Source organism: Aplidium turbinatum, chromosome 14 (assembly GCF_918807975.1).
Source record: "Aplidium turbinatum chromosome 14, kaAplTurb1.1, whole genome shotgun sequence".
Lineage (NCBI taxonomy): Eukaryota > Metazoa > Chordata > Ascidiacea > Aplousobranchia > Polyclinidae > Aplidium > Aplidium turbinatum.
Window position 1 is genome coordinate 9243701 of NC_137485.1, and position 12724 is coordinate 9256424.

The 12724-nt window shown below is 38.5% G+C and overlaps 1 protein-coding gene across 6 annotated transcripts in view; it reads right to left on the reverse strand.

Moving 5' to 3' along the window:
* Window positions 1-422: 422 nt before the first annotated feature.
* Window positions 423-12724, reverse strand: part of LOC145783460 (phosphorylase b kinase regulatory subunit alpha, liver isoform-like) — a 28715-nt gene continuing 16413 nt past the window's right edge. For 2 of the 6 annotated variants that reach the window (XM_082595340.1, XM_082595339.1), the window contains 13 exons: window positions 11579-11599; window positions 10597-10719; window positions 9656-9770; window positions 9088-9209; window positions 8634-8712; window positions 7744-7833; window positions 6692-6833; window positions 6020-6129; window positions 5491-5529; window positions 4671-4820; window positions 4115-4276; window positions 3543-3746; window positions 423-3289 (listed from right to left, as the gene is read on the reverse strand). In XM_082595340.1, coding sequence (XP_082451466.1) covers window positions 3110-3289; window positions 3543-3746; window positions 4115-4276; window positions 4671-4820; window positions 5491-5529; window positions 6020-6129; window positions 6692-6833; window positions 7744-7833; window positions 8634-8712; window positions 9088-9209; window positions 9656-9770; window positions 10597-10719; window positions 11579-11599 — 1537 coding nt within the window. In that variant the 3' untranslated portion in view covers window positions 423-3109. Of the gene's footprint in view, window positions 3290-3542; window positions 3747-4114; window positions 4277-4670; window positions 4821-5490; window positions 5530-6019; window positions 6130-6691; window positions 6834-7743; window positions 7834-8633; window positions 8713-9087; window positions 9210-9655; window positions 9771-10596; window positions 10720-11578; window positions 11600-12724 lie in introns of those variants that run through there. The other 4 variants (XM_082595343.1, XM_082595341.1, XM_082595342.1 and 1 more) reach the window with 3 other exon arrangements.

Genomic DNA, 12724 nt, shown 5'->3' on the forward strand with positions numbered 1-12724 from the left:
ACAGGCCTATGTTTGACAATCCACCATAATCGGAAAATACAGCATCTCTCAAAAGTATGAACTGCCGAAGTTTATTGAAACTCTGAACTGTTACTGCCAAGGTTCAGTAACCTAGGCCTACTGACACAACAACTAGCATGGTAGCCTAGGCCGTCAGATCATCTGCTAGCCTAGTCAAGCTAAGTATCCATCAGCTACAAGTTACCTGCTTTCACTTATAATATGCCTATTCAAATTGAATATAAAGTTGCCTTATACAATACTTACCTTAACAATGTTTTCCTCAACTCGAAAATTTTCGAACCACAGTCATGGAAATCAAAAAGAGACTGTTCAGTCTTAACTGCTGGAGGGATGAAACGACCAGTGTGACCAAATTTTTTTTTGGTAACATTTTTGCACAAAAGTTTAGTCTTGTCAAATAATACTTTTTGTAATTTTACACACTCACTAATAGTAATAGTACAATAAATACATTCTACCAGTTTTCAAATTGTGAGATAGAAGAGTGACCTAATAAAAGAGTGGTCTAATTTTTTTTTAATGCCTTCAAGTTTAAAAGTTATCAAAAACAAACCTAAGAAATTTCATAAAACTAAAATTCGAAAAGAAATGTAGATAATGACTAGCTTATTTTGCATGTATAGATTCAACTTCCAACCTTGTTTGTGTACATAAAGTCAAAAATATATTTTTTTGGAGTCAAACCACTCTTTTTTACTGTGTGACTATATTTTGGACCTGTGACGGCAAGTCGGCAATGATGATGACAGAATGAGCTATGTCACATTAGCTCATTTTGTCAATAGAGATGGTATAGATGCAGAAGCGGCACAATGAGCTATGTAGCAATAGCTCATTGTGTCGCATAGCCCTCTGGACTTAGTTTAAAATGAGCAGTCAGTTCTGAGAAACCTGTTCACTTGTTCAGGCTAGAACTTAGCTCTTTCTGTCAGTAAAAATACGGGGCTTGAGAAACACTTTCCAGTATCTAACCACAAAAAATGCAAAAATGGACTTAGCTCGTTCTGTCATTTAGCCCTCGATTTGATCAAGGCATTTGATTGATCGTGGTTTTACATAGCAAGATTTTCAAACAACATGCATGTAACTAATAGCCGCCTTGTAAACGATTATTATCCTTGCCCACATAGCAAAATCCATCGTTTTTACATTGATTCAACATCTACATTCTACAGACGTTGAATCAATGTATAAATAAAGGATTTTGCTGCATGGGATGCAGCACAGATCGAGGCATTGTGGGTTGACGAAGATGCTGACAAAAATAGAATATAAAAGCGTGCAGCAGCAAAAACGATATTGTAACTTCATTGTTCTGAGTCATGATGTGAGACCACGGCGAGTAGGACAACCATCTGTTTAGCTACAATATAACATGTTTCGAAATTCTTGAAAACAAATCGTGAGAAACCAAGTTAAAATATTATTTCGGCAACCACCTACTAAAAGAAATTTTAAATACCATCATAACTTGAAGCTACCAACCCGTAAATAAATTAACATTGCAAATTTAAAACTCTCGTATGTGCTAAACCAGGTTAGTTGTTTTATCATAAGAATAGACTGGCATGTGGCATAAGGGGATTAGTAAACGACACTTACTTATGATAACGCGCACAAGAAAATGGTAAAATTAAATAAAATGTTTTCGCGTAACATGCGGCCGCGAACATTTCACAGTGCATAAGAGAAAGAGGGTAAATATTACCTAGACCCAATCGATAGATAACAACACAACAGGTCATTGCCTCAGACAGCAAATCAGTTGTTTTTTACACTAATACAACGTCTGCAAGCGTTGAATCAATGTAAAAACGACTGATTTGCTGTCTGGGGGGCGGCTCAGGAAAGGAAGCTGCAGTATCACTTTTGCTTATTGGGGCTTGTTGGTCTCCAAAGTCCTCTCATTTCTATTATAAGGTTTTGCTGCATCAATTCTACTTAGAGATTTCACTTCAGCAAAAATGATATTGCAGCCTCCGCTAAATAGCAACTGGAGCCAATACCAGAAGAGACCAACGCTTGGCCGCAGCTGAACATCAACTCCTGACGAGGTAGCAGCTCATAAGTTGAGTCAAAAGAGTCCGGGATGGCTTGGAAACATGTTGACTGCGAGTGTTAAAACGGGTTTCGATCAAGTTAGTAAGTCACGTTAAAGCGATCGACTTCATTTCGTCAAACCAGGTCGGATTATCGAGGTTGTACGATTACCGGCGTCAAAATAAAAAGGGAAAATACAGGTTTACAAACCCATGGTAGCGCAGAAAGCGAATTTTTCAAGCATTTGGATGAAACAAGTGAATTTGTACAGTGCAGTTATAAAACTGATATGTGCATGTACGTACATATATGCTGCTTAGTACTTGAGTGTGATTGTTCCAACACATAGGCTACCTTGAGGTGGTGGGGTTTTGATTATGAACCTTTGCGTGCTAGACGAATCGCAAAAGAAAACTGTGCCAAGCAACATGGCCACAATTAGTCGAATAAGACAGCAGAAGCAAATGGCTAAAAAAATTCAAAAAAGCAAGCACATCCACAATACATTCATGAAACACAATTCCCATTGCCGCGTTATCGAATATCGCAAGGCACTCATAAGTTCGAGAACTTCAGATTATCTATTGATTGATTATTATCTTTCATGTGGTGACACTATCACAAATACCAACAGTAGATATGGCCTGGTTTGTTAAATTGTGCAAACTTTTCCAAATTTTGCCAACTTTTAGTAACCGTTTGAATAAAATTTTCAAAAAATAATATTTTGATGTGTCTTTTACTGTCTCCTGCAGGTGACAAATTGGGTTTCAACATCACCAGGCTTTTTCACTGCTTCTCTAAGGCAACAAATTCATATCATTACGAGTCACCAAAAAGTACAAAATCTTAGAAAATTTTCTTCAGACGGTAGCAGTAGCGGTAGTTAAACTCTACAAAATGTGACAAATCAGGCCGCACCTCCAGGTAGCCATGCAGTAGCGTAACCAAAGGCTTGTGGATGAAGGAAAACATACCTAAAGTCATTGAATGGTCGACCGCATATCAAAAATGTCTCTTATCAGTTATACTACCGGCAGTGAGTTCACGAAACCGTACATTCATCAACATTTTCCGGGAAATATTCAGAAAATGTTTCAGCTACGGCTTTAGAAAGATACGTCATTGTCCCGAACGGACCACTCGGGGCACAATCGTAGAACTCGGTGCAGACATTTGTGCTCCCATCCTTCTGCAGCAACTCAACAGCAGCCTCGTCGTTCAACTACGATAATAACAACAAAGTAACAATGTTAATTGCGATGGAGAGAATGAGATAAAGCAAAGGGTGAAAATAATCGCTGCAAGGATAGAATCGGCCACTTACCTCCTACACTAGTAGGGACAAAACTGAATTTGGATGATGATTTTTTACTTGCTAGTAACACGCAAACGCTGCAGAGGAAGAACGAAATGTACTTTTATTTTCACACTAACATTGCTAAACGTTAAATCAACATGAAAGCAACCATGATCACCTCGTCTTCGTAAAACAAATCGCTAGCCCGAAGCAGTATCCTGTCCACGTTCAGATTATCGGCCAAGAACTTGATGTTAGGCGCGTCAGCGAGCAGGGTGAGGACAATGAGCGTCTCAACCACTAGTTGCCGGTACTCAGGCTGAGGTATGTGGTTCAGCACGTTCTCGACTAGAAGAGCGAATTTCAACTCTCCGGGCGTCATCTGTTGGTTTCCCACACAAAGTTATAAAGCAGATGAAGTTGTCTGTTTTTGCATCGTTTTTACGTTTTGTCAAGTACGTTGAAAGGTACACAGCGCCATGTTCTATGAAAATCCAAAATCTTCACCCAATATATTTCCAGACAGCAAATCAACTGTATTTTACATTGATAAACATTTTAGCTTGTTTTTGTTACAAAATTTCGTGTTTGTTCATTTCGTTTCAGATCAAGTTTCTTAGTGAAGAAATGCGTTTAACTTTGAACTACTGTTAAGAGAATAAAAAAAAATATAAATGAACAGCTCAATTGACGAGATCTTCACTTCCACATCTTGTCAGCAGCGTTTTTGAACAACATCTAGCTCCGTACCTCTTTTGTCACATATCCAGGCACGTGATGCCCGTAAATCACCAAACCCACGCACTTCTCCAACAGTCTCCATATTCGGGAGTAGAAATGTTGGGGGACCCGATTCAGGGCCCCGTCTATCCGGCGCCGTCTCACCCATTGCCCCCGCTTCTGGCCTGTAAACTAGAGAAAAAAAGTCAGTCAAATTTTGTGGTAAAATTAATCCATCATCTATACAGCGTCAGTTGACGTTCATTAGATGTAGAAATGCTGACACACATACAAAAACAGCAGTCACGTTCAAGCAGTTGAATTTTATTGCAATAAAAAAACATTTTTCAGATTTCTGACAAGGGCTGAGATTAGCCGAAAAGGTTCGACTGTTCAAATTATTTGTAAATTTGTGTAATTAATAACTAAAATACTCAATCACATTGTTGTTTCAACTAACAAATCAATCGTTTTTTTTTTACAAAGATTCAATGCAAAACAGAATTGACGGGACAGTTGGTGTATTGAACTATTCAGGCGTTCTTGCTTGTTTGCTAAATTGACATAATTTAAGCACTGAGCCTACCTGCATGTAGCTGGTAGGGACGTGTGGGGACTCTGATCCAAAGTTCGGGCTTACGTCCAAAGACATGGAGCGTTGAGCGGTGATTGGAGCTTCGTTTGCAACGTGGAACGGTTTGATTGGAGGAGAAATCAAGCTGCTCGTGTCCTTGTGCTTGAAAAGTAGATGTTACTCATCAATAGCTGAACCCAGACAGCAAATCAACTGTTTTTTTTACATTGATTCAACGTCTGCAGATGTTGAATCAATGTAAAATACGGTTAATTTGTTGTCTGGGAACCTTGAATATTGAAATATAGACACTAGACAAGTCGTTGATGTATGGACAAAGAACTGGTTTTGATTTGAGAAATAATTAGCACAGGATTTTAAGAGCAGATTTGTGTGATTTTACGTTTTGCGAATGCAAGTTTTAAATTGTATTGCAGCCTGAAATGAAATCAATAAATTTGTGCAGCAACGCCGGGTGCATGTATTCGTAATAACTTATGACAGCAGTTTTTTTTTTGAAAACAAAACAGCAGGTGGAAACTGCATGTGATATTCTTGCAAGTACACGCCAGCGAAGCGAAGCCCTTTTTGCATCGATTCATCGTCTGCAAACGATGCACCAATGCAAAAAAGGACCGATTTTCTGATTGGGAGCAGCCTTCGCCTCGTGGATCGCCAAGCGTTGAAATAATGAATATTCAACTAAAAAAAATTTGAAAAGCAAAAAAGCCCAAACAACTAAACCTACAAGAATTGCAGAGAAACACAGACAGTGCATGTGACTATTGACAAGAGGAAAGCGTGAAGCGTGGCGATTGAAGCTTAAACTTACCAAGATGTTGCGTCCTGCAATTGCAATGGAAACTTGGTGCTACATAGAATTAAATTCATGTTGTTTTAGTTTTAAAACGGTTTTAGTATTTATGTTATGACTTACACGTATAAAAGCCTCGTGTATACAAAAAAAAGCTTTGACTAGCTCTTGACTGTTTTAAAAAGGAAAGAAAAATGTTTTAAAATTACTTTAAAAACGAATGTTATATCCGCTGTTGTGTTACATCAACAAAAAGATTGACACATTAAAATCAAACATGAGCCACACAATAGTCACACACAACAACAACACGGGGTATTGTGGACCACTGATGCTTGGCTCAGTTCAAACAGGATTAATTTTTTGTAGTTGTATTAGCAAGAGTCATTCGCAGCACGAAACCACTGCTATCTTTAAACTGTAGAATCAGCAGCGAGAAAATGACCTCACGCGAGCCAAAAGGAAAGAGGCGATGTTCTCGAGCCTCGGGGTGGAAAGGGCTCTCCACGACCTCTTAATTTAACACAATAAAAACGTAATTACTCACTCGCAATCGTTTCTTCAAGGCGTCAAACTTCACTTGGTCAGCTTTAGAGGACTTCTCGGTGTGGAGCGAGATCTCGTGGCTCAATGAAGTGGATGAGGCGGAGGATCGGACTAAGGATACAAAGAGGAAGAGTGGTTTGTAGAGAGCAGGAAGAAATATGTAATGTGATCGTTTCAGAAATGTATGCCAAGCATGCTCAATAACTTTCGTTAAGTCGTTTATTGGCTGCTGGCGAGCTGCTGCTGACACACAAAGTTGTGCAAACGCAACAAATTTCAATTGTTATAATTCAAATTTTTAAATACGAGTATTTTTTTCAAAACGTATCTTTTAGTCTGTACCTTTAACGCCAACCTAGACAGCAAAATCCGTCATTTTTAAATTGATTCAACGTCTGCATACGTTAAATCAATGTAAAACAAGACGGATTCTGCTGTTTGAGAACGCCGTGGAATTAGAGCAAAATAGTTTTAATGTTGTTACAAGGTTATGGTTAGAACTTTGGGGGCAAGTAAGGGAGCTCAAAAGAGCAATATAGTGTCACGGGGCAACAAACTAGTAATAAGGGGAGAGCGTAAATTCCGAAAGCAACGCAAATTGTGAGAAAGAATAAAGTGTAGGAGATGGGAAGATGAAAAATTCAATATGAATAGACAAGTTGCAGTGACATACTGCTTTTGATGACTCCAAATTCTTTCCCGCTGAGAATGTTGTGAATCAATTGCTTCATCTCGAACGGACTCAGACTCATCAGATGCGTGGATGCCTCCTCCCCGCTGCAGGAAAGATGCCTGGCGAGTTCACTCGCCATAACCTGGAAGGAAGATTATTTTAAACTAAACCAAGATGAAATGGGAAAAACTTGTCTTCTGATGTAGGAAAAAGAAGTAAGGTGTAAGAAAGGGAAGTAAGGTGTAAGAAAGGGAAATTAAATCCATTCAAGCCAGGTGCGGTGGATAAAACTTGTAACACATGAAGACTGAGAAGAGTATCCTGTTTAATGGATTCGATGTAAAAACAAAAGCATTAAAGCTTAAAAGAAAATACCATCTTTGTAGCTGGATAAGCAACTAAAACTGCTGGTCCGGCTAAATAATAGTTACCTTCACCCAGTTACAACGATACCATTGGCTGCTTCAAGTACATTCTCGACGTTGATCAAGTAAGAGAAAACACGTTGTAAGTTTAAAGAAATCAAAATACTTAGCCTTCTTATGAAACAATGCACAAGATGTGAGGCTTTGTAACTATCAGCTATCAAAAAGTGGATTTACTTTGATCAACGTTACGAGTTTGGAAACGATGGGAAATAAAATCGTTTAAAATTGGTGGATAGTCAACATAAAAACTACTAATTGAGAAGGTAAATTTTTTTCTCTAAGAATACTTTTTGCAATTTCTTTAAAAATACCACTCACACAAATCTCACGGAGATTTCGCTAAAAACAAGGTCTGTTAGCATGATTTAACGTTGGATAAGCTACCAACATTACAGAACTACTTTTAAGAGCTCAATGGCAGTCTTGTAAAGAGGTTGTCGTGTGAGCCTCTGGGGCCGAGGATCTATCCTTTTATCACCCCAAATTCACGATGTTCCCGAACTACACTGGAAGGCTGGTGGGGAGCAGCCAGTCTTTGGCTTCATCACATAAGATACGCAGACCTTCCACTCCATTAGTTGGATAGCATGGTAAAATATGGCATAGGTAAAGTATGCCACTCACTTGGATTATCAAGCCAACCCTCAACCGAAGCAGATCATTGAAGAGAGATGGCGACGCCTTCATGAACATGGACAGGTACATGATGATTTCCTGCACGAATAAGTGTGAATTTAAGGAACAACAGATCATCAAGGAATGCAAGTCCGACAACGGAATTACCGGCGCGTAAAATGCAAAAATCATTCATTTTGCATTGATTTAACGTTTGCGTAAGTTGAATCAATGTGAAAAATACAAGTTTTGCAAGCTGGGTTGTGATGGGTAATCTCTGCAGCGACGCCACTCAACGCAACATTTGTCGATCACAACTTTGGCAAACATGACGGTGGCAGGATTTGATGAAAAAGATTTGATAAGTGCAAGACTGAGTTATTTAGGTCGAAACAACGTAAAACCAAGTAAGACAATGATCACCCTGTCATATAACTACAAATTTATTTATTAGCTTTATTGCGTCACAATGTGGGAGTTTAGAAGAAGGAGGGCGGTTAAGATTAATATCATATAAATTGATATTTAGACAAAGATATTTTTGCGAATCCAATAAAAAAAAACTCTACTATCCACAAAAACTACTAGAAGGAAAAATGAACGGCAAACGAAATAGGGGCAGACTACCAAGAATTTGGACTAATGATATTGAAGACTGGTCAGGACTTAACTACAAAACTGCAGTAGAAAAATCTTAAAACAGAGAAACTTGGCGTCTCATTGCCTCCAACCCTCGACGAGAGGAAGGAACTTAATGATGATGATCCACAAAAAATAAGACCATGAGAACTGTTATCCAAAATACATAATATATCACTTTCTTCTTACATGACATCAACACTCCGTACGGTCACAAAGTGTGTGAATAAATACAGAACACAACATGCCCACAACCATACCTGGGTAAGCACCGCCATGTCTGTGTCGTCTCCGAAAGCTCCTATGATCAAGCGATGAAGCTCATCATTAGGAAGAGGTCTGAGATGGAAGAGCTCATATCATTACTGGTGAAAATAATTTTGCAAACATGTCTGGACTTTCAAAACAAACTTTGTTGATATTTACAATACATAATAATGTGAGCAAGCTACATGCAAGAAAAGTTGGGAAGAAATGAAGAAAAAAGCTGTGTCCAGATTTTTCAACAAAGTACAAAAGTTGTCTTGTTTTTTTTTCTTGACTGAAAGCCCAGAAACACACACTAAACAAATGCCACAAATTTACGAATATTTTATCACAACCGTAAACAAAACTATGCAACAATTGAATAACTATGAAGCTTATAAGAACAAATTCAAACAGGACATAAAAATACGCGGCAGACCCATGTCATCAGGCAGCCTATCCACGCACCTTGTTATGGTTGTTTCTTTTGGCTCTTGAGGCAAACCAACGGTAACCTGCTTCTGTCGCACCAGCAAGTCAGTGACGGCCTGTGACAAGCCATTGACCCGTTTCTGTAGAAGGCCTGTCATCTACAAAACCAACAACCTCATTGATACTATGGAAAAAGTAAACGCCAAGTTATACCACGCATTTTAATGATACTTTTAGTTCATAACTAAGTAAAAGTTGGTTGAAGGTTTTTTTGTTGTATCCAGGTTGATGTCCGAAGTGGGCCGGAAAGCAAGGAAGGCTTTGTGTTCACCTTCATGCATGCCAATAAGTGTCTTACAAAAAACACGGCCCGGTCGCATGCTATTGAGCGGTGTCGAATAGGTGCACTTTCGAATGTCGTATCAAGGCTCTCTCAACTCGGCTATGTGGCCGACATGAAATAAAATCGTGTCACATGTTGCGGTTTCGTGGACAGCCTTCCAAGCTGGCGGTTGCGGGTTCGAATCCCATTTGAGGTATTTTGTTAGTTATATATATATTTTTTTAATGTGACCGGAAAAGCGGAGCTTAATAAACCACGGACCTGTCTGACAACCATCCAGTTTCTCTGTCTACCCGCCCGTTCGTACAGTTCTTCAATTAATTCGGACAAAGGAACCCCAGGGGAGCCACCCATCATCGTGTCCCAATCGCGGCCCCTGAAAGTAAACAAACAACTTCATTTTCGCAACAAACAATGCTTGAATGGAGTGAAATCATCATCATCATAATCCATCGTCGGTTTGTTCCCCACTAGTGGGGGTGGCCGATTGTTTCCGCGCAGCAATTGTTTTAATCCCTCTTCTCCATTTCACCCTGTCCCTTGCATCTTCCTCCTTCAGTCCGACTTTTTTAAAAATCAACAAACTTAAAAATCAATTTAAAAATCAACAAACTATTTGCTCAATTTCTTCCACAAAACTGAGATAAGAATAAAATAACTGAATGTTACTTTCGTTTGGCCAATGTGCCTAATTCAACCAATCGCAGTTTGCGAATGAAAATGCTATGGGCAGCTACGGGGTATATTGTGGGACATGAGTTCTTGAACTGGGGTATGTGTACACTTACTGGTACGTGAAAAAAGTTGGTGAAGCACACGAGACAAGTTTATAGCATCACCACTTTAACAATTGTTTTGAACAGAAACAACCTCCAGATAAACATAACTTGTGTGATGGAAAAGTTGGAAAACCACTGGTGCAGAAGTATAGATGAGACCCATGTTGCCAACTTTGTCGTGGTAAATCCCAGAAACTTTCACTTCGCAAAGAAAATGGTAGAAAATAGAGACAGCCACCCAAAGCGCTCCAAGGGTGGTAAATCGATTTATCCCCGAAAAGAAGCATAAAGAAACTCTGTAATGCGACCGTACGTACGTCTTTTCCTTAGGGCAGACAGTCCTAAAAGACTGCTTAGTTATGAATGTGACATCTGACATGCAGACAATAACAGCTAACAAATAGTTTTTGAAATGTCACTTACTTCAGAAAAGTTAGATATTGCAGAATATCAGCTTGCACCCACATCAGCGAAGTCTTGGTCAGCCGCAAGACCAAATTTTCAGGAGATATTTCACTATTTTCATTGCCAGGTTCTTCGTTGTGTCTGCAAAACCGAAAACCAAGATCGGTAAATGAACATCAAACAATTTAAACGTAAAATTCAACAATACGTTTGATGTAGCTGGATGCATATGTACATGATGCATGATGTGCATGATGTATAGTGTTATTTGAATAAGCTAATGAAGCTACACTTGTGTTTTAAAAGCTGCAATAAAATCGACCACTAATTTAGCGTGCTGCTCCCTTCTGTAGCACAATGGCATACCATGTAATAAAATTAAAACCAAACATGTATTGAAGCGCATGCGCAAACATGTAGTCATTTTTAATGACAATTTTGGTTGCAAAACTACACATTCATGCCATCAGCATGCATAATACTAATCTGTCAATAATTATTATAATAAAACACATCAGTATACAATGACAAAATGCGATTAGAGATAATGGCTCTACTCAATCTGTAACCCAATTACTAAAAGTTGGAAATATCTGGAAAAGTCTGCAGAATGAACAAGTCAGGCGGTATCTCTAGATAGCCATGGCCTCAGAAAAGAAATCGTCTCTACACGCGCCAAATCATAAGATCCAAGCTATGAGCAATGAAAGTCAAACACAACCTAATGATATTTCTGTCCTTGATATTAAAATTAACCTTTTTATAACAATTTTTAACGTCTGCAGACGTTGAACTATTGTAAAAAAGATTAAATTTAATATCTAGAAACAAGCTTCAAATTAGCATGAGCAAAAGACATGCCACACAGACAAAAGATAACTATCATTTTTGATGATGGCAAAAACCCAGCTCAAAAAGGCTGTCATTGTACAGCGATGCACGTCGCTTTGTACCATGCGAACATGACAAGTTTTTCTTAGCTGGATGGTACGGTACTCACCTCCGCAGCTTCATTCCGTCTCTTCAGTTACACAATAAAAAAAAAAATGAAAATCCAAAAAGATGTTTAAGAGGAAAAGGTTTATACCATGGCTTACTATATTACAGGCCTCCCAGACGCGCAGTGCCACCTAAAAATTGGAGGCGAGTGTTTTAAAATCACGTTTAACGTGTAATTGGTACAGACCAATCATTTTATCATTTGCAACCATTTTTACATTTCTGACTGTCGAACCTACTACTTCTACACAGAATAAATGTTGCTAGATATTGAAACAACATAAAACAACTGATTTTGCTATAGGTTGTGTAATGCTTAGAAAGCATGCAAAATTGCAATTTAACCAAATGTCAACAAAAGAAACTTAAAGTTTATCAACATGAAAATGTATGCATTACACTCAATTCAACAATATTCATAAACAAATATGCAGTTATATGCTGTGAGCTTTGAGTTTTCAATTGAGTTTTACATTGCCAATTAATAAATTGTCACTTCTGGCAATATACGAAAGCCACATGCTAGCACAGTGATACTCAACCTGTTTTCTTTTGTGGCCCATTTTTACCAAGCAGAAGTTTCTGTGACCCACTATCCTGTTCACACTGTTGTAGTAGCTTAAAATCAAGGTTCGTATATGGTGCAATACAAGGCATTGATTGCATATCAAAACTACTAAACTAACGCACAAGTGTAAAATTAACTGCACTGAAACAAATGAAACTAAAATTTTCAATGAATCTAGCATTTTTTAAATAGTTCTGCGGCCCATCTCAAAATGTTTCCATGGCTGAGAACCGCTGTACTAGCACAATCAAAACAATAAAACATATTAGGCCCTACATTGTGGAAGTCAGACAAATTAGCATCAGTTCTGTAGTTTCAAAACTTTTAGCTTTGCCTCCTTGTTGCTACGAGGTGTGTACAAGCGCGAATGATTGTTAAACAAAATATTGCACAAGGTTGCAGCATGCTGTTTATCTGCACACAAGCATAAAAATCTGAGATTTTCAGCAAAAGTTTTCTACCGATGCACTTCAGAAAAAGTTTGGCAAACTGCGCCAGGGCTCAGGTGGTGCATATTTTATTACTGCACAGCAAGTGCTTGAACAAGATGATATTTACAAAACCAAACTTCTTCTTGGC